The sequence below is a fragment of the Halichoerus grypus genome, chromosome 9 (genome assembly GCF_964656455.1).
Source record: "Halichoerus grypus chromosome 9, mHalGry1.hap1.1, whole genome shotgun sequence".
Classification (NCBI taxonomy): domain Eukaryota; kingdom Metazoa; phylum Chordata; class Mammalia; order Carnivora; family Phocidae; genus Halichoerus; species Halichoerus grypus.
In genome coordinates this window covers 100,093,064-100,115,894 of record NC_135720.1, presented here as the reverse complement: position 1 = coordinate 100,115,894, position 22,831 = coordinate 100,093,064, and the positions used below count along the sequence as shown (strand labels likewise).

Sequence of the window (22,831 nt, the reverse complement as noted above, 5' to 3'; positions counted from 1 at the left end):
ATTATCAAGATTACTGTCACCCAAGGTACCTCAGCAACTGGAACGTAACCCCCCAGGGAAGAGACAAACTAATTCAACAACCAGCCGAAACGGTGCCAGAACCCAGAATGAAGAGACTCAAGAGACACACAAAATAAGTGGCTTCTAACAACATAAAGCTATTGCAGAAGTCCTCCCCTAGATCAGCAGAGCTCTTATCTTATACAATAGGCAGTAAAGACTGTGGAAGCAAGGGCTGGGAAGTCTGAAATTATCTCTGCTTTCACCACATTGTCTGAAATTGCAGTTAAACATTATCGGTCAGTCTTTCAGATTTAGATAGGAACAAAGAATAACAAAAACTTCCTGAAACTAATCATCCAAGTAGAGCTTAAAAATCAGCCTATTAGTATCAATAGTATTATTTGATATCAGAAATGTTTTTTGGAACAGATAAGGTATAAAAAATGTTATTTAACTATTGACAGAACTAAGTTAGACTTTGAACTTGATCTTGAACAAAAATGCACCCCATTCCCCAATAAACAAAATTGTAAGAACAATTAAAGAGATTCAAGCATTGCACACACAGACACATGCAAAATTTAGCTGCATCTATAAAGATGGACAATGATTTTCAAGCAAACAAACAAATCAATAGATGAATAGAAGGAGCACAGAAATCTCTGTTAAAACCAATGAAATAAAGATGGGCAAGGCCATAGATTTGGATAACAGATCCAGTAGACTTCCCATGTGAATAACAGGAGTGCTAGACAAAGAAAAATTAACAGATGAGATGAGGAAGCCACTAAGAAGTAGAAGGAAGTTTATCTGAGCAGAAGAAGACTCAAATCTTCAAATTAAAATGCTTCATCAAATTCTAGGCAAAACAGATAAAAAAGGACATATTCTATTGTGAAAAAAAGACCATTAACTCAGAATTTTAAAATAAGACTACCATTTATAAGAACTGCATTACAGGAAGGCAGGAGAGAGTGTTCACAAGCCAAGGGCTAATGGCTATCACAACCCTGTTCCTAAGCACATCGCAATTATAGACTTAAAAAAACAACACCTGTGTATACTCAAGACCCTCTGAGTTTTGCCTTATGGTCAACAGGGAATGAGGGGGTCTCTGGACATCTGGATAGTGAAAACGATTCTTTGTGATGATCAGCAAGACTGGGGATAGTGGATTTTATAACATAAGCACACTTCAAAAGCCCATGTGAAAGAGACTCTGACATACATTTGAAAGAAATCACCTATTTGTCTAATGAAATACTTAGGATCTATAAATAAATTATACGATTTCTCCAGAGGAATAAAATATTAAATAATTCACTGTTACTTGTAATTTTTAATACCTAGCATCTAGTAACTGAAATTCTGTTAATTATACCAGGGCTTATTTCCTCACAGATACAAAGACACATCCTGACAAGATTCCAGGACTCCAGAAATAGAATAAAAATCTTAAAAGGTTCTAGAGAGAGAAAAAAAAAAATCATATTTCTCTAGAAATGATTTTATATGACTATGTCAATTACATTTTCTAAAATTTAGTTCTTTAAAACTTACCTTATAATGTGAGACATTAACTTGATTATTTTGTAGTTAACACATAGTAACAATTTATTTGGATTGAATATGAACTAAATATAAGGAGTGTATGTGTATGTGTGTGTGCTTGTTAATAAAATGAATTCCAAGCACCAAAGAAAGGAGAGCCAAAGACAAATGTTTTAATTTATAATAAAATAACATTTAATTTATTGGAATTTTATACAAAATAGACTTTGGTCAGATAGCATTTGACTCTTGTTGCAAATAGTAAACATGCAAAAAGAATTAAGCATAAAAATATTCAAGTGAAGACATAGCATTACTAACTAGACTATTTTTAAATCAAAAAAGCACCACCAAAAACAATCATGTTCTTGCTCTATACAATACATTTCTTTCATATTTCTTATATAGATTTCTTACATATTGTTTTATTGGCTCTAGTTTTATACCTTTGGGATTGAAGACATAGTATGTATATTAAGAAACTGCCATAATCAGATGTGTTGATTTCTTTGTAAATTTACCTCTATGGGAAAAAAAAAAAATACAAGAAGAAACATGGAATGTTCACCCTGTACCTACCCACTGGCAAGAGTAGTCTGGGAGTCCTAAAGAGAATCCACTTGACCCTCTATTTTACAAGTCACATTCCTTCAATTAAGCAATCATTGAGTGTCAAGAAACAGCATCAGATTGTGTTAAGATTTTTCACACTGGACATTTGGGGCTCAGGACTTATCCATTCTGTTCCATGTTCTTGTTGGATGCTGCCCTTTAAAAATTTTAAACATGATTCTAGATAATGGGAAAGGAAGCTGAAGCACAGGAATGATATTTAGTCTTTAGGTTCCGGCTGGTTGTGGCCATCATGTTCATTCATCGTCAACTTCTTTCCCCATGGGGACCTTTAAAGAAAACAAGATAGGGCACTTTATAGTTTCTTTCACTTGGGCCTGACAGAGGTTAGTATTGAAACACAAAAGGTATTTTCTATAATTATTATCCAAGCTTAGAAAGAACTAGGAATAACAATTGTTTGTCTTGGGGAAAAATAAAAGAACAGAAATATTTACCCCACTCGCCCTGACTACATTCTCTTCACCAAATCTGTTTTCCCTGAAAATCCCATTGAACACATCAAAATATCTATCCCTCTTAAGCTTTGCAGGAAATAATCTGGGGAAAATGCCAATGGAGTAAAGAGGTAGAAACTGGAGGATAGAAAGAAGATTATGTTATTCATAAAAACCTCTTGTCAGATTCTTCACTGAGATTCTTCAACCTTCCATATTCTACCTGTTTTTACCTATTCATATATATGGTATAAAATCTCATGCCACTGCCTGGGATTCCTATTATATTTATGAGGACTTTTTATTGCTCTCAGAGGAGCAAGGGACATTTGCCTACTAAATTCTGCTTTGGAAAAGACCTTAACTTCTGATTTTATCTGTCCGGACACATTGTCTCAGTTTTCTCTCTATAGTTAGGCAGTTTATCCAATTTTATCACAAGGATGCCAAACAGACATTTAGGCTTTGGGTGAGCAAAACTTTCACTGGTATAGTCATCATTTACAGTCTTAGAACACTGTACAGTACCTCCCAATAAACAGAGTCATCAAAGAAGAATTCTGTAGTTGGCTGTACACGGACAATGAACCTGAGAATCAAACCTACGAGAGCAGGGAGACAAGTCACGTTATGATGCTGAAGAGGAAAACTTACTTGCATAGTAATAAAAATACTACTATAAGGGGAGACTCTTGATCTTGGGGTTTGAGTTCAAGCCCCACATTGGGTGTAGAGATTACTTAAAAATAAAATATTAAAAAAAATACATATAAATATATATAGCTATAAAATCATCCCCTTGAGCTTACATGATTACTTTACTGTCAGAAGTTTAGAATATTTTCAAATTTACCAGTCGATATGTTTATCATCTATTACGCTGACCTCATGTGGCACATGGAAGTGTTTACTTTTCATCCTGACCTGTGATCAGCCCTCCAACAATCGCTGTTCCAATCGAAGAACCTAGGGCAGCTGCCTGCATGACCATGCTAGACCTAGGAAGCCAAAAGAAAAGTGTTGTTTTTCCAGGATACCAGCCAACAAATCTCATTTCCTGAGGGAGTGGATGCTTGCCATCTTCAGGCCAGAGAGCAGCATTACACCAGCAAACGAACACTTACTGCAATTTTTGTTTTATTTTGTATTTTTATTTTCTTTGAAATTCTTGAGCAATGTTAAAAAGTCCTTAGAAGCACTTAAGCAAGAATCACCTTTTTCTTCAGGAATGATGAAAAGATCTTCCTTAGAAAGAGTTTAGTATTTTCTAAAAATATGGCATCAGGTTCTCATCCCCCATCTGATTCATTCAACAAGTATTTATTGAGTACTCCGTGCCACCTTCCCTTCTAGGCACTGAGGATGGAGTAATGTACAAAATGAACATGAGTGGCCATCTTTCCTCACCCCATCCCAAAAGGAACAATTGCAATTTAATTAAAAAATCAATAAGATCAGAAAAGCTAATTTTAGCACATAAAGACAACTTATTGAATATATGAAAAAAAATCTGTAAGTCATCCTAGACATAGTTACCTTAAAATAAAATTAGTAAAAAAAGTGCCTCATAATATTTGGGAATGGAAGAAGGTCATAAAAAGCTATGGAAATGCATGATTGTTATAGGAGTGACAAAAGGACTAGGAATGTGAATACCTCCTTAGCACAGCACCTCACTTTTAGCAGGCAGTTCATAAATAGTTGCTGAAGGACTGAAAGTGTGATTATGGGAAGGCAAACAAATGGAAAATGAGAGTGTCTTGGTGTTTCATCTTTGGTGTTTCATCTTCATCATCCAAGGGAAAGAATGCACTAAACTCAGATTTCCGTTTTTTCTTTTTATTTGAAGGGTTTAAATTTCTTCTACTATGTGAAAAAAATTGTACTGGTAACACATGCCCATTGTAAAAATATGAGAAACCATTAATCCAGAAAATGAAGAGAAAAAGTTTAATTTCCCTCCAGTCTTAATCAGTATAAAAATGTAAAATAAAGACATATATTTTTATAAAAAGGCAATCACATTATAATACTGATTTTCCCATTAATCCTTAAGTGTCCTTTGATGTCAGTGAATGTAGACCTGGATCACAATTTTAATTGCTATGGAGTGCTACACTGTAAAAATATACTGTAATTATAGTTCTAGAAGTTGGATACTTAAGTTGCTTCCAATGTTTCATATTTTTTAAAATGTTGTGAGAACACATCCTCTTATAAACATGCTTATGAATTTGCCCAATAATTTCCCTAAAATAAAAACCTATCTAGAAATGAAATTATTAGTGAAAGTTTATACACTTCTTAAGGACTTTTTGAAATTCATATCCCTATTTCTCTACGTTAGCCACCATTCAGTATTATTATTCATTTAATCTTTATCAACTTTATAATTGAAAAATTGGGAATTTGTGTTAATTTGCATTTCTTTGATCACTAGTGAGGACGAATATTTAATATATATTTATTCATTTGATATTTTTCTTTTGTCAACGGCCTATTAATTTTACCAGAATTTGCCAAAATCTTTTCCAAAATATTAAAAGATATTTTTGATAAAAAGTATTCCATGATAAAACAGGCTTGGGAAACAGGAGGTTTAACAAAATTAACCACATTATTAGAATTAGGCTGCCATAGTGTGCACAGATGTCCTTTAAGAATCCTTACTTCTCCTTGTTCTATGCTTACCAAGAAACCTGATTTGCATTTTAGTATTTTGAATAGAAGCATCTGAGTAAATAGTCTTGGCTCTTGGCCGAAATATTTTGTCTGGTGTGTGAGACGTGTGTGAATTCCACCCATGTGACTAGGCCTTCCAAAGCTCCTCATCCACCCCCACCCCCAAAGCCCCCTGAGCACATTGAGAAGTGGCTGCTCAGCCTGAATACCCAAGGACTAGACTCTCAACCGCAGAACCTACCCCAAATCTGGCCACCCAGTGAGACCCAGCCTGTGAGAGCTAGGTAGTCTTGTTTTATTGCATCCATGGAACTGGTGCAGGCATGATGCTCAAGAATTCCTTTATTTCTCATCATAAGATACATCTTAAGAGTGTTTACACACCATAGCACTTAGGAATTGAGCTCATGGACTCAGGCTTTTATCATGCTTGATTTGCATTCAAATATGTTAGTGTTTGGTCTCAACAGCATGTTAGGTCCTGGAGAGAGCTGCAAGAAAATGTGGCTTTTTCTGGGGTTGTTCTCCAATTTTGCAAAGGGGGCAAAAAAAGAAAACAAACAGAAGAAATGGGTCAGCTCTAGACATGAAAGTGGAAGCAAACTTTCTATTCAGTAGAAAATATGATTAAACAAATTTTTTCAAATATTTATCATGACTGGTCTCAACAGAGTTGAATTTTAATCTGTGAAAATTAAAGAGATTTTTCTCTTCAAATTATTCAACTCTAGCCAGTAGTCACTTTGAGACATTTTCAAACATATTCACCTTTTCTTCATGCTTTCAATGGGTTTTAAAAATTGAGTGTTTTGATTCCTCCTTCCTTAATCCCTGAGTTTATCTGGACTCTCTGATCTTCCTAGCTGTTTTGCATGGATGATTTTCATATCAAATTGTCTCCATCTTGTTACCTAAAAGTGACAACTGATGGCCTTTGACATCGCTTTTGTTGTCCTGGATTTGACTGGTAACTATTCTTCCTCCGGCCATTTAAACACTTATGTCCCCTCTGGGAAGATTCCAGGTCTGTTAGAGCTTGAAGGGATTTTTAGAGAATAAACCTAAGTATCCAACCTCATTTTACAGAAGAGGAAACAGAACCACAGGAGCTAAGTGAGTTGTCAAAGACCCCATTATTAGTCAAGAGCAAAGCTGGAGCCTATGCTGGGCTTCCTGATTCTCCAGATCCACTTCTCTTCACATTATGCTAACTCATTGTTCTATGTGTTGATCATAGGAAATGACTGATCCTCTCATCACAGATGCCCCCTCCTCCATTTTGGTGAGACCAACTAAAAGAGTAAGCCTACTGTAATCAGATTGTGATTATCAAATTGCCCTATCTGTGAGGAGACACTTGCCTGTTAGAAATATTTAAATTAGCACTGTTAATTAAAACAAACAAAACCCAGCCACCATGCATAACATTAGTTAAGACACACCTTCCCATCCAATTCTATTCTCCTAGTTGTATCTTTTTGGCTTCAGTAAGGACCATACTTATGACTGTGGCCTGGATTGCTAAAGAAAAAACTTTCTCATTACTAGATTCCTCCAAGAGTGCGATAAAACGTCATTGGACCTTAGGGTGCAGGAAAACCCATTCTTTAACTCACCCCTTAGATGCTCCCAAGACTATCGCCACAATGCTTGCGAGGCCTCCTACCACACCAGGTAAGCCATGCAGGTTATGAACACCACATGTATCATGGATTCTCAGTTTTTCAGTAAGACATGGCTAAAATTGTAAAAAGAGGAAGGTTTATTATTTTGTTAGATATACTGAAGTCAATGACCACACAGGAAAATTTTATCTGTAGCCCATTTTGCCAACTATATCTAAAACCCACTTAAGTCAAAAAATCCAAATATGTTGGTGGCAAAATTACTCATGTCAGTTTTTAGTAGATGGATTTGAAGGTGAGTGATTTCAAGTCCTCCTCCTTCTGACCTACTGATGATATTCTAAATCCCCTTAACAGGACACAGAGTCCTTCATTTTACAAAACAATCAAATATCATCAACAACAAAAACTTTAATGAAACTGCCCTGAGGAAAGTAACACCAGTACTTAGCATTCAAGTCACACTAATTCTTTTAATAATTTAATAATATCAGATTCTTTCCTGGTACACAAAAGAAGTCAAGGAAGAGTAGGAACCACTGAACACTGAACTGTGAGGGGTAGTTCTGACAAGAAGGGAAATGACCCTCAAACAAGGAGGGGTGCTGATAAAAGAAATTTTCATAGCTTTTCTCTGCTGGTGGGATGTGAGAAGATGATGGTACAGATTCAAGGTTTGACTGAGAGCACCTGTCATACTTACAGTCAGGAACTTGAACCCAAGCACAGAGACAATTCCCGCAATGCCCCCAATGATCATAGCACCATATGGCTGAATCTCCATGTCTGCACAAGTGCCCACAGCAACTCCTCCAGCCAGGGTTGCATTCTGAATGTGAACCTGTGGGGAGCACAGAAACACGAATGAAGTGAGCTGAATGAGGCAGGCTTCAGAAGGAATGAAGCAATCTATCTAGGGTTCCATGGACTCTATGGTATATTCTTCAGTTCAAAGGGCTACTGATTCTTTTTTTTTAAAAGAAGATTCTTTGTAATGACAGAAGGCCTTTCTTCCAAGCAGTTGACATTTGATATCTTTCTTGCTGGAGTTCCTTGGTAGTGACTGAGTGATCAGGTTAATGAGACCAGTTTGGCGAGGGATGAGAGGAAAACCAAAGAAGTTGTAATGGAAGGCCTGGGTGCATATAATGTAGTTATTCTAGTAGTGCTATGTCTATTTATTCAGTTTGGAAATGCATTTGTGGTTATCATGAACCAAAAGAGGTCTGTGGCTGCTGTGTGCTTTGTGGAGTCCATGACATTCCAATATTCAAAGAGGGAATGTAGAGATACCAAAATGTGACATTATACATGAAAGACAACAGCTTTCACAAATGTCACTGTATTGAGAACATTTGAAGATGGTGGAAAGAATAACCAATTGCCATTTATCAGAATTCCTCAGAAGAATCATGTTCTGGCTGTTCTGCTTGAGGAGGAAAGCTCATCACTACTTTTAAGAGAGGACTGAGCTGTACATGAATTTTTTTTTCTTTTCTTGTTTTTAATTTTCTTTCATTAAACAAATTGTACAGCATTGAAATCCATGTCCATAGCTATGCTTGAAGAAATTACAATATCCTTTTCCTCCCTCAGGCTGGAAAAGAACAACAACAGCTGATGTGTGGATTATTCCTTCACAGACATTTCTCTAGTTTATAGGCAAGAAACTCAAAAGACCAACTTGGGAGGATTAAAAAAAATGCTTTGTTTTGAAATAATTTTAGACACATAATAGTTGGAAAAATACTGCAGAGTTTCCATATATCCCTGATCCAGTTTCCCCCAGTTTAACATCTTATGTTGTCAAAGAACCAGGAAATTAGCATTGATAGAATACTATTAAAGGTCTTATTTGACTTTTTATCGGTATTCCCACTAATGTCCTTTTTATTTTCCAGAGTTTTATTCAGGATCTGACGTTGCCTTTAGTTGTAATTCCTTTGAGAGGAATATTTGCAGTTACAAAAACAGAATCAACTTGCACCCTCCCCCCATTCTCTTTTTTTCTATTCTTCGCAAGTCCTGTTTTTTTGTTTTTTTTTTTTAAAGATTTTATTTATTTATCTGACACAGAGAGAGAGAGAGAGAGAGACAGTGAGAGCAGGAACACAAGCAGGGGGAGTGGGAGAGGGAGAAGCAGGCTTCCCGAGGAGCAGGGAGCCCGATGAGGGGCTCGATCCCAGGACCCTGGGACCATGACCTGAGCCGAAGGCAGATGCTTAATGACTGAGCCACCCTGGTGCCCTGTAAGTCCTGTTTCTAAGGAAGATTTTCTAAGACCTTGGAGACAGTCAGCTCCATCATTAAAGAAATATTCCTCAAATCTTTGATTTTTGCATGAGTATGTTCCCTAGTAGGCTGTAAATTCCTTGAGAACACTTTTTTGATTAGCCACAATACAAATTTGATGAAGAAACAAATGAACGTTATTTTCAAAATATTCTGCAAGGTTTGCAGTGCTGCGATTTGTTGTGGCCGCTCAGCAGTGATGCAGAAATGACCTACTCATCTGGGTAACCATCAGTGTCACTTAGCGAAGCTTCCATGGTGGTTAACATGCACTGACCATATCGAGCTTGCCTCTCTTCCCCACGAAGCTGGAAAATGCATAGGCTGTGAGCACGCAGGCAGCAAGGGAGAAGTACGTGTTTACGATGGCCGTGTACTGTTGCTCTGCAGTTTCAGCAATGGCTGAATTAAAGCTGGGCCAAAACATCCATAGGAAAAGAGTCCCTGCGGTAAACCACAGAAAGGGATATTAGTGCTGGATATGGAAGACAGACCAGAGGAGGCAGTTTGCCTTGGGTACTGAATCAGGCAAGTTCGTGTCTACTCACCAATCATTGCAAACAAATCTGAGTGGTACACAGACTCCTCCTTCTCATGCCCCCTTCTCAAGCCTGGCCGATAGAGGACACCTGCTACCGCCAAGCCAAAGTAGGCCCCAAAAGCATGGATTGTCATTGATGCTCCGATGTCAGAGGCCTGAGGGGCAAAACATTCATGTTATAAGAGGTGAAACTGAGTCTCACTACAGGAGGAAAGTCAATGAAAGAACTGCTTCATTGGTTAAACAATAAAATAAATTAAAAGAAAGAAAGGATATGTCAGAGAAAGAATGAAACAGGATAGTGAAGTTAAAAAAAAATACAGGCTTTGGAGACACACGGAACTGACTTCCAATGCTAGGTCAGATACTTCCTTGCAATGTGACTTTAGACAAATTACTATACTTTGGATCTCTGCTTCTGGAAAGTAGGAAATATAGTTGTGTTGAGGCCATGTTTGTAAAGTGCTAGGTCTTTGTGGACATTCAATTCATTTTAGGTTACTTCTCTAGGTCAGGGAAATTCTTAGTGAAATATTATGCACTGCATTTGTTTCAAAAGAAAGATGCTCTTTGCATTCATTTGACATTACAGTAAAGGTGCATTTAATTACAATTCAAAGACTGGAAGCTTTAAAAAGCCTGGGTCTTTCCCATATTTTTTCACTGTGTTATATGATGACGTGAAAACCAGCTGAGGTCCAAGATTCATTTGAAGCAATATATTTAGGTCCCTCTTTAGGTCACTGTATGAATTTGATCCAGTTTTCTACATTCTCCTACCCCAAGAGGGAACGTTTGGAGTGCCAAACCTGAGGCATAGCTCCTATTATACTTACTAAGGTAGGAAAATGATACAGACTTATTAATTTATTTAAGATTTTCATACTTCATAAACTCCTATGTACCTTTCAGGTCCAGCTAAACTGTCACTTCCTCAGAGAGGCCTTCCTTGATTCCACAATCTAAGTTAGGTTTTCCAGTTATGCTCTCCCATAGCCCCCTGAACTTATTTTTCATAGCATGTATTGCAATTTATAATAATATTTGTGTGTGTGTGTGCGTGCACGTGCTTATGGGTGGGTAGGTGATATATAATTCTCTATTTGATGTCTTCTTTCATTGGACTGTAAACTCTATAAAGACAGGGACATTAACTATTTTGTCTGTCAGATTCACCATCACATGACACCTAGAAAGTTTTCAAAAACATTTTCTGCTGAGAGAGCAGGAGGTGGGTGGGGGAATGGGTGAAACAGGTGATGGGGATGAAGGAGGGCATTTGTCATGATGAGCACTAGGTGATGTATGGAAGTGTTGAATCATGACACTGCACACCTGAAACTAATATTACACTTTATTACAACTAATAAACTAATATATCGCATGTTAGCTAATTGGAATTTAAATAAAAACTTAAAAAATATTTGCTGTGGAATTACATGTTAAATAGAAACAAGCAAAATACTGGGGAGTACCCAGAAATATTCAACTGATTATCCTGAGGGGAATCAATGAGATTTTCATGGGGGAGAAGAAATTTGATCTAGGCTTTAACAAACGCCTTAGATCGGGCTAGTCAGGGGCGCCTGAATGACTCAGTCGGTTAAGCATCTGCCTTCAGCTCAGGTCATGATCCCCAGGGTCCTGGGATCCAGCCCTGTGAGCCCTGCACCAGGCTCCCTGTTCCTCCCCCGCTCCTGCTAGGGCTCTCTGTCTCGCACTCTCTCGTGCTCTCTGTCTGACTCTCAAATAAATAAATAAAATATTTAAAAAAAAGAAAGGGCTAGTCATCTAATAGTTGAAATTTAATAAGAATTGATCATTGATAGGAAATATAATGTAATAAAAAGAGTTGTGAAGTTAGAAAAATCTAGGTTTGAATCCAGATTTGGGCCAGTCTTTCAGCATCTGTGATCATTAGTTGTAATTTGTGTAACAGTAACAACATAATACCTGGGTTATAGTGTGGTGGTGACAATGAAATGAAGTAATGTTGATAAGACTCCTGGTTTACCAAAGGCACTCAAATAAGTGATGGGTGTAATTACACTTGCTATGCTCTCATGCTCACCAACGTTTGTCCCTAGGTAGAGTGGGCATCCTTTAGGTGTAACCAGAACTGATGTCCAAAGCTAGTAAGTATAAACCCTCTAATCCTTACCTTAAATATCTCACCAACCACATATTCATTGCCAGCAAAGACAGTGATTTCTATTATTGTCATGATCAGCATTTGGGCTGGACTTATTTTTCCCAGGACAGCTCCAAAAGAAATCAGGACTGTGGCTGTACTGAAGTCTGCATTTATCATGCTGAAGGAAAAAAGAAAGAATACGTCCAACAATAATGCATAGCCAACATACAACTGTGAGCATCACTTTATCCAGTGTGCAAGGGCCCCTCCCCATCAGGTGTTCGTCCCAGGTACCCTTTCACACACTCTCACTTCCTTCCTCTTCCTCTTTGCCATCTGCCATACATTCTGGTTGCTCCAGCATTTCCTTTATTTTGACCCACCTGTTTTTGATCTCATTTAGGTTTTTCTTTATTTTTGTTGATCTGATAAATGAATTACTTTCTACAGTGTTTACATTTCAAAATGTAAATATAGACATGTAGAAAAAAAGCTATTGGAGGATTTTTGCTCCCTGTAGCTGGAAGGAATAACCTTTAATGAAAGGGGAGTTCTCGTGTCCTTAAAGTCAAACCAGAGAGGATAGAGACATGAAAGTATGACACGGCTCAGTAGAGCAAGGTGTCGATTCACATCCTGGGATCCCAACAATCTTCTATTGTCTTAGGGAGACAGTGTGCTGGCTAGTTCGGAGGCTGACTGACAAGAGACCAGGCAGAGAAACAACTGCTCTGAAAACACAATGGTTGAAAAATAAGGGATGCTCACTTTTTGATTCCAATGTAAATTGTCTGTCCATGGTGGTGCATGATCCCCTGAATAAAAGTGCCCCATTGGAGGCCCAACGCAGCAATGAGTAGATTGATGCCCACACTACTGAAGCCATATTTTTTCAGGAAGGTCATGAGGAAGCCAAACCCAACAAATATCATTACATGCACATCTTGGAATACTGAAAAAAAAAAAAAAAAAGAAGGAAAAAAAATTCTGTGTTAGGAAGAACGATGGAAGTGTTGCATCATAGTATACCCCATTTATTAAATGTTACATCCTTTATATAAAACACTGCAAAGGGAGAGCATTAACTGGGCAGCCAAAGACTAGGCTCCAGTGCCAACCTGACTGCTTACCAGCCATGAGACTCTGGGCAAGTTGTTCAATATTTGAGCCTTTTCTTGGAATACCATGTGCTCTCATACCTCAAGAGTTTTCCATTACTTTCCACCTGAGGAAAACTTTGCAAAGCACAGTGCAAACATCACCCGCTCTTGCAGACTTTCCCAGTTCTCCCAGGGAAACTTAGTATTTCCTCTTGTCTTTTACACAGCATTCTACATATACTTCAACTTCAGCATTTGCCACACTGTATTAGCATTTATTTAGTGTGCATAATATGGTAATAGTTCCTTGATGAGGTGTTCATCTCCTGCACTCGACTATGAGTTTCTTGGTTGAAGGGATTAGGACATAGTCACCTTTTGCTCCCCAGGATTTGACATAAAAATCTGCATATAAGATAAGAGGCAATAATAACTAAATTAATGGGCTGCAGTCTTCATTTGTTATATAGATACAAATCTGTATAACAGCACCGGCCCTGGAAATCTTATCAGATCAGTATCAGATCAGTCCAATAGGATAATGTCTTTGTTAGCACTTTCTAAGCCACTGTAAAAAAAAAAAAAAAAAAAAAAGGCCATATCCTCTTGAGGAACAAATATTTTACTTGGTGTCTGGAAATTAAGTTAAGGTCCCCCAGTTCTAGTACATGATTGTGTGACCTTGGGCAAGGGATTTATTCTCTCTGAGCTCCAGTATTTTCATCTGCAATACTGAAAAGACCCTGTTTCACACAGGTACTTTGCGTGGGATAACCTCTGTGGGAGAGAGTATGCAGTAAAGCAATATAAATAAAATATATGATCAAAAATAAAGAAAGAAAGAACACATATGCTCAAATATGAGATAGTGGGAACACAGGCTTTTCCCTCAAGAAAGGTATAGCTTCATTAGTGAGACATGTATTTGGTTGAACCATATGAAATGGAAATTTTTGCATTGAAATTATCAATGAAAATGAGTCAATGATTGGCAACTTCTTGTGGTTCAACCTAACAGATACACAAAGCAAATTGAGATCAAATATAAAATCAGAGAGAAAAAATAAAACATTTAAAGTCAAATTACTATTAACCATTGTGGCCAGGGGTTTAGGTGGATATAGGCATGAGGAAGAACATGCCCCCAAAATATATCTCAGAGGAAACTGATGTTGGAATCCAATTAATTTGCCTAAAGGGTGGGGTTAGGATTTGAATTCAGGCTAGACTCCGCCAATTCCTTCATGCCTTGAGCACAGTAGGGATGGATGTAAAAATAACCAAGGCAGAGTGTTGGCTTCGCAGGCACTCAAGGACATGTTACTACCCCTTGGTTCTTTCTCCCTCTGTTCTACCATCAGGCTTGGGAGACAGTGTGTTTGAGGTTGGGAGACCACACCACTCAGGTTTGTCTACTGTAAGAGATGCTGTCATACGCTGCCCAGATACCCCTTTTAGAAAGGAAGAACTTATTCTTTCTATTTCCCCTGGTTTTAGGGAGTGTTGCCAGTTGATAGCCCTAAGCTCTCAATTCTCTCTAGGAAATGCTCTTGCCTTTCCCTGGGGTAGCCTGTACCCAGTGACTGATTCACAAGAGCATCCTCTGGCCTCAGGGAAGGACCACGTGAAGCTAGACAATCCCAGTCTCAGGATACCCTGTGGGGTTTCTCCCTGCAAATCTTCTTGCTACAGGTGTTGATCTTTAAGGCACTCCCTACTAAACTTCTTTCAGGCTAATGTCTGTCTTAAAGTCTGATTCCTGGGGAGCCTAACCTGTAGCACCTTCTTTATGGGCTTCATTCCTCTCTGCAGGACTTTCCTGACCTTCTCTCCTGACACAACTTGCAGACCACACTAATTTCAAACTTGGCAAATTAAATTTGATAAGCTAATCTGTGACAGTGATCCCACCCAGAAGTGGATGAAGATGTTGACTTTCCAAAGGTACCCAGCATTTCAAAGGCTTTTTGCAGGCATTTGAAGAGCTTTTGGAGGCATGGGGATTTATCCTAAGGTATTACTCTATGACAAATAACAAGACAGATAGATATGGTTGGCATCATAGAGTGAGTCAGTAGGGTCCTTTGGTGGCCTAGAAGCCAATCTAACTTTGGATGAAGGCAGCAAATGAAAGAATACAGAGAATGAGAACAGTCCAAACCTACCATGATTCAGGCACACAACTAGTGTCATTCACTCTTGCAACCCTATCCATGCAATGAGACTTTTGGCCATTTTATTGTACATTGGAGCTACTTCCCCAAAAAGGCAGTATGAGGAGGACAAGAAAGGAAAGAATAGATTTCTGAAAATTGTCCCTTGTCAGTGCCTTTGAGGGAAGCAGCAGAGAGGAGAATGCTGCACACGGTCTTCTAGTTCAGATCGGTGACAGTCTCACTTATGCCAGCATTCTGGACGTCCACCCTCATCTCATTATCTACCCAGGGAACTTTGGGATTGGGGATTGGGATTCTATGTGACCTGTTGATGGGCAACGGTCAACTAGTGAACCTGTTTTGGATTTTGAAATATAAGTGACCGTATATATTAAGTGTGCTCTGATGGTTTTTCCCCTCAAAGATTGTTACTGCTTTTCGCCACAAGGGGGCTTAAGAACCTCATCTATTATTTCAATCGCTAAAGAGTTCGTAAAGTTGTGAAAGCTCTTAACAGATAATGATTCTGTATAAAAAGTGTGGATAAGAAAGATTTATAAACAATTAGAATTCTATATCATCTTTTATCCTGCTCTAAGAATTTGTGGGTGGGGTCTAGAGAGAGGGCCATGAGTTTAGTTCTATAGTGTGAGACTGCCATTCAAGGAATGATAGTGAGTGTCCTCTCTGGAAGGGAAGGGGGTTGAACTTTTGTGAAGTCTTCCAACAGGTTTTAAGAATTGCCAAGACTTGTCTAAATCAGATATTCTCAAGAGAGAATTTTAGTCTCCAGAGAAAATGTGACAATAGCTGGTATCTTCTGTCTTATTTCCATTTCTATCTTGCAGGAGGGTATCTCCTAAACCCTGATAACTCAACACGCTTAAAACGCAGATGATGGATTCCGACTCACTTTCCACCACCACCACCATCAAACGGATGAAACAGACCCGTCCTTCCCCTCTATTTCCTGTATATGTCTGCTGCCCCCAATGTCCTCTCCATCCCAAACCCAACACTTCTTGACCTGGCAAACTTCTATACGCCCTTCAAGAATCAGGTCTTCTGCACAGTATTACCGGTCATAGCTGTAACATCGTGCATGTTCCTCTTATTTTATTTCATTTGCTTATGTGCTTGTCTGTTTTGTTACTCTGTGTGCTCGCTTGTCATTTATCCAAATACTGAGCGAGCACTCCCAATGAGGCACTCTTTCAGGAGAAAGTGAATTCAAGTGTGGAAGTGGGAATCCAGACGTGGCTTGTCCCTCATCGGGCCCTGGCAGAAAGTCCAGCACCTGTAGCTTTTCAGGAGGTGCCTCGGTTATGCATGAGTAAGTGGATCACTGAGGACGGTCCCCGAGGATTCGTCTAACTGGGACTGTCAGGCTCTTATTTAGAAAAATTGTTTTTCTGGATCAAGTAGTAAAACTTGTTCAGCTGGCTAATGAGAAATTGTTCAGCTTTCTTTCTTTCTTTTTTTCTTTCTTTCTTGTGGTTTGTTTTTGCTTTTTAAAAGACTTTATTTATTTCTTTCACAGCGAGAAAGAAAGAGAGAGAGAGAGAGCACCAGCAGGGGTGGGGGTGGGGCTGAGAAGCAGAGATAGACTCTGCTGAGCAGGGACACCTAACTCAGGGCTCCATCCCGGGACTCTGGGACCATGACCTGAGCTGACGGCAGACCTTTAACCAACTGAGCCACCCAGGTGTCCCTTTTGTCTTGCTTTTTAATGGTTAAGGACTGGCAAGGTGTTTGCCAGGCACATAGCTTATTTCTCTTAGAGAGTTCCAGTCCTTTGAACCACTGAGATTATATTCTGAACTCATCCTCTCTGAGAGAAAAGTATCCTTAGGGTGGTTTCCTTCCTCTCACACTTCCCAAATATTTTAACTGCACGTATTTCAAATATTTAGAAAAATAGCACAATGAATATATGTACTATTCACCTAGATTTAGCAGTTGTTAATATTTTCCATGTTTGTTCTCTCTCTCTCTCTCTTCAGATATGTATGTATATATTCCCTAAACCATTTGAAAGTAGAATGACATTTTGCCCCCACCAGTTTAGCATAAGTTTCCTAAGGAAAGGGACATTCTCCTACATAACCATAACATCATCATCACATCCAAGAAATATGACATTGATACAATAATATTATCTAATATAGAAGCTATGTTGAAATTTCTCCAACTGTCCCCAAATTGTTCTTTTATAGGATTTTTAACCCATTAACCACTCAACTTTCATATATTTTTTGGTTTGTCATGTGTCTTTTATTTAGATAGGTTCTTGCACATGCTTTTTATTGTTGTTGGTGTTTTGTCGTTTATGTAGAATGTCCTACAATTTGGATGTGTTTGACTGTTTCACCATAGTTAGAATGAGACTAAATATTCTGGGAAGAATATTCTATGGGTGGTGTTGTGTACTTCCCATTGCACCACACCAGGTGGCACATAATTTGTTTGTCCTATTACTAGTGATGGTAAATTTGACCATGTGGTTAAGACTGTTCTGCCAGATCTCTTCACCATAAATGTACCTTTTGCCCTGTAAACTATAAGCAGTCTGTAGGGCAGTTCTTTCAGACATGTGTTCTCCAGTAACTTTACCTAATGGTTTTTGCTTTCATTGAAGAACCTTGCTGGAATCAATTATTACATTTTTAATATCAAAATTCTAATTTTATATATCTATTATTCCTTTTATATTAATTAGTTGGCATTCTTCTATAAGGAAGAGCTTCCTCTTTCTCCCCTTCCCCCTCTTTGGGGAATATTTCTATGAGTTCACTATATCCAGAATATAATCTCAGTGGTTCAAAGGACTGGAACTCTCTAAGAGCAATAAGCTATGTGCCCGGCAAACACCTTGCCAGTCCTTAACCATTAAAAAGGATATAGAAGTGAAGGATATCACTTCTATCCTAAAGGATAGAAGACAGCAAGAAATCTTTATTTCAATGGGTTACTATCCACCATATCATTATTATTTTTAATTCTCCATTTATCCCCAATTTGTCTAGTTGGTGCTGCTTCAAGCAGGATCCTGTGTTCTTTTGGCGAATCCCCATTAGTCTTTATACCCTTGGCAAACTTTGTGCTTTCTTTACCCTGACCTGGAATCAACAATTTCTCCAATGAGCCCCTGAGTGGGGAATGGTATTTAGAAACTAGAATTTGGGTTCTACTTGTGCTCATTGTTTCCAGTCCTTTCCAGTATGCAAAAACTATTCAATCAAAGGCAACAGACAGGGTTCTACTGGAGGCTGATATCTTATTGTTAGGTTATCAACCACAGACAGTATGTTAATTCATGAATAGAAACAATTTCAGGTAACACTTAGAATAACAGCAAGCAATTCCCTAGGAATCACTTACACTGCACAAATTAGTTACTGTTTGCCTGTAACATATATCTAGATCTGCTAAATCTTTTGGTAACAAATGAGCTGAATAATATCTGAGTAAATAGAGAAACACATTCTTATATGTAGATTTTTAAAAATAAGCCATTGTACTTAACCTGGTATTGAAATTCATAAAATTGCTGGTATTGAAATTCATAAAATAATGTCTAGTGCCATGTAGATCCTTTGTCAGTTTACCTATAACTTCAGTGGTTCCCAAGTGTGATCAGCACACATCTGGGGGTCTTGGAGACACTTTCAGGGAGTCTGAGAGGTGAAAACTATTTTCATGATAATTGTATGGTGTTACTTGCTTTTTTCACTGTGTTGGTATTTCCAGAGATGATGAAACAAAGGTATGTAAAACTTATGAGCCCTTTACATGGATGAAAGCAGTAGCACCAAATCACGCTGGTGGTTGTGGTACTCTTTTTTATTTTTTAATATTTTGTTTAAACTCAATTTAATTAACATATAGTGTATTATTAGTTTCAGAGGTAGAATTTAGTGATTCATCAGTTGCATATAACACCCAGGGCTCATCACATCACGTGCCTTCCTTAATGCCCATCACCTGGTTAGCCCATCACCCAGTTACCCCAACCCTCATTTCTTCCCTAGAGCTAAGAGTCTCTTATGTGGTATTTCTTTTTTTTTTAATTTTATTTTATTATGTTATGTTAGTCACCATCTTATGTGGTATTCTTAATGACTACTCACTTGCAGGGAAAAAAAAAAAAGGCAGGTTTTAATTAAGAATTTTCTGGTGAAGCAGCAAAAATTATTACTCTAACTACTGACCTTCTTATGTGTGTCTTTTTAATATTTTGTAGGAATTAGTGTGTGGAAATGCCATTACACATAAAGTCCTGCTGACACATGATGGGTATCTCAGAAACAAAGCACTTTTGTTACTGTTTGAGTACCAACTGAATGAGCAGGTTTTTTCCATGGAACTCTATTTTTACTTGAAATAAGAGATTGACATAAACTATGTTTTTTTAGACAGGCATTGGCATTGTCTGAAAAATGAATGAAGTGAGGCTGTCATTTCAAGGAAAAGAATCAACAGTATATGTTGCCAGGAAGACCTTTTGTCTTTAAAAAAAAAATCAGTATTTTAGAAAGTTTGTGTCCTTCACTGTGAGCTTATCAGCTTCCTGATACTTCTCAAGGGTTTTCTGGTGAGATGGCTAGTGGTATTAACAAGTACCTCTTTCATTATTATATGATGAGGTATGTCAATGTTTGGAATATTTGCATAACTGTGAATTAATATTTTTCAAATGATTGATGTATAACATAACAAGATCACACACAGGTAACAACTACTCAAAGTGTGACACCAGTGGATTGTAATGTAACAGAGTATAACAAGATCATGGCTGTGGCTTTAACGTCCCATAGATATTAAAGATGTGTGTCTGTAGAATTTCTACTAAAATGTTGACGGGCCTCAAATGGCCTTCTCCCTAAACTCTCCTTTTCTCTACTCTGTTTACAGGTTAGCAAGAATTAGCTGACTGTCACAGTCACACTTCATTCCTTGTCAAACCATCTGCCTCAGGACGCCTGGGTGGCTCAGCGGGCTAAGCGTCTGCCTTAGGCTCAGGTCATGATCCCCAGGTCCTGGGATTGAGCCCCGCATCCGGCACCCTGCTCAGTGGGGCCGTCTGTCTGCCATTCGCCCTGCTTGTGCTCTCTCTCTCTGACAAATAAATGAAATCTTAAAAAACAAAACAAAACTATCTGCCTCAGCAGAGTGACCAGTACTTTGCTAAGTGCCATGAGGGCCCAAAACCCACAGAGTATATCTTGTTTCTCAAATGAGTGTCTACGGAGTCATTCATGGCATGAAACATAATACTCAGGCGTACCACACACTTCCACGGTTATACCTGGGGATGGTCTGCGTGACGGCATGCATTGCTCTGCTATTCAGAAAAGCACAGCAGAATGCAAGCAAGAGGGGTGAATAAACCTATATCTAACTGACTTTACTTAAAATATAAATTAATGTTCTGCCTTGCTTATTTGTGAAAAACTCATAACTTCCACCACCCTGCAGTTGAGAACTGCTGTAACAGGCTGTGGTTTCCTTAAGCAGGAGCAGAGCCTTCCCTGTACTTGACTCCGGCACTTGGTACAACACATGGCACTAGGCACGCAGCTGTTGGACTTGAACATTTCTTCTTTTTTTTTTTTTTTTTAAAGATTTTATTTATTTATTTGAGACAGAGAGAATGAGAGAGAGAGAGCACATGAGAGGGGGCAGGGTCAGAGGGAGAAGCAGACTCCCCGCCGAGCAGGGAGCCCGATGCGGGACTCGATCCTGGGACTCCAGGATCATGACCTGAGCTGAAGGCAGTCGCTTAACCAACTGAGCCACCCAGGCGCCCTTGAACATTTCTTCTTAACAAGCAAATATTTAATAATCTTCTCTCTAATGATTTAGGCTGTCACATAAGTTTTGTGTAAGTCGATTTGAAATGTAGGGGAAAATGTAGAAAATGTAGGAAAAATGTATATGTATAACCACAATCAGGTAGCTTCTGGGCTATTCTACAAAATATTTTAGCCAGGGATAATATGGTTGAGTCATTAGGTGGCTCTAGGGTCATCATGTCTGCCTGAGAATACTCCCTATTATATAAACCCCCTCAAAAAATGGAGGAATGGGAGAACAAATGTCATATGGTTTTTTAAAAGCTTAGACTTATGACATAGAACTGTCATAAACATTGCTATTATTTTAAATGATTTAATCAATTCATAAATAATAAAATTAGGTGTGCCTTATTTACAAAAAAAAAAACAATGTCTATAATAGGGATGCATTGTGGGGCACCTGGTTGGCATAGTCGTTAAGCGTCTGCCTTCGGCTCAGATCAGGATCCCAGGATCCTGGGATCGAGCCCCGCGTCGGGGTCTCTGCTCAGCGGGAAGCCTGCTTCTCCCTCTCCCACTCCCCCTGCTTGTGTTCCTTCTCTTGCTGTGTCTCTCTCTGTCAAATAAATAAATAAAATCTTTAAAAAAAATAGGGATGCATTATCATCTCCCTCCCTGGTTAATGATGTAATGAATATGCCTGGCTCCAAATAGGCAATCAGTTAATGGTAGTTATTATTGTTTTATTAACTATATCACTGCCTTCCCTATCAAACTTGAAACTAAATCCTTTCTTTTCTTCAGTTACCATTCCCAGGGAAGGATTCTGCTTTTAAAATACATTAGGTGCTGGGGCGCCTGGGTGGCTCAGTCATTAAGCGTCTGCCTTCGGCTCAGGTCATGATCCCGGGGTCCTGGAATCGAGCCCCGCATCGGGCTCCCTGCTCTGCAGGAAGCCTGCCTCTCTCCCTTCCACTCCCCCTGCTTGTGTTCCCTCTCTCGCTGTCTCTCTCTGTGAAATAAATAAATAAAAATCTTAAAAAAATAAAAATAAAAAAAATAAAATACATTAGGTGCTTACACCTTTCTTCCCATTGCAGAGGCACAAACTGCTTTCCTTGTAGAATGTTATAAAACCCAGAATACATCCATTTACTTCCAATATCATCTTTAATACCACTTCTTATACCTTAGGGCCCCCACATGAAGTCCAGGCTCCTTTCTCAATATTCCACTCTGTTTCTACTCTCTTAGATTCTTTGTTGTTGTTGTTGTTTGGGGGGTGATATGTTTATACTTTGCAGAACTAGGGATCAATTTAAGGGAAAATTAATATCATTTAGCAGATGTAGGTAAGACAAAAGATTCATCAATTATTTTAATTTTTGTCTTCTTATGCTGCTATTTTAATAGACACAGATTCTATCCAAACACATTAACTACAGAGACCGGATGCCATAGACCAGATACCTCAGCACAAACTTATAATACCCTTAGTACTCATAAGTATCACAAATTCTGTAAGTTGTTCCAGTGTGGAGGTCAAGGGGTTACAGAATTCAAAGATTTCACATTCTAAGTCCCACAAATGGGTTCACAATCTGAAAAGCCCAAAATGTATAATAAGAAGTAGATTGTTTACTCACGAGGATGTAACTCAAGGGATCTGTCCACGTTTGTTGTGTTGGTGCTGTTGAGCTGTTGGATAGTGTTCTGCTCCGTTTCATACCTGACAAAGTATCCAAATAAAACAATCATGGAAGCCTCCAGTACAATGGCCATGAGAGGGAATAAGAGCTTCATGTTTGTGGCACAGGACAGAGGCACACTGAAGGCTTCACAAGCTGTGGCAGGTTGATAAGAACAGAGGCACTGCTCT

The 22,831-nt window shown here is 38.5% G+C and overlaps 1 protein-coding gene across 2 annotated transcripts; it reads right to left on the bottom strand.

The window, feature by feature from the left end:
- Positions 1-1,855: 1,855 nt before the first annotated feature.
- Positions 1,856-22,831, bottom strand: RHAG (Rh associated glycoprotein). Of its 2 annotated transcripts, XM_036094455.2 has the most exons (10): positions 22,599-22,828; positions 12,667-12,850; positions 11,926-12,076; positions 9,772-9,919; positions 9,501-9,667; positions 7,635-7,772; positions 6,923-7,044; positions 3,549-3,622; positions 3,153-3,226; positions 1,856-2,456 (listed from the first exon to the last, which is right to left on the bottom strand). In XM_036094455.2, the coding sequence occupies exons 1-10, from the start codon at positions 22,753-22,755 to the stop codon at positions 2,424-2,426; spliced, it is 1,248 nt and encodes a 415-aa protein (XP_035950348.1). In that variant the 5' UTR covers positions 22,756-22,828; the 3' UTR covers positions 1,856-2,423. The 2 variants fall into 2 exon arrangements, with proteins under 2 accessions (XP_035950348.1, XP_077911383.1); XM_078055257.1 differs by lacking the exons at positions 3,153-3,226; positions 3,549-3,622 and having other exon boundaries at positions 22,599-22,831.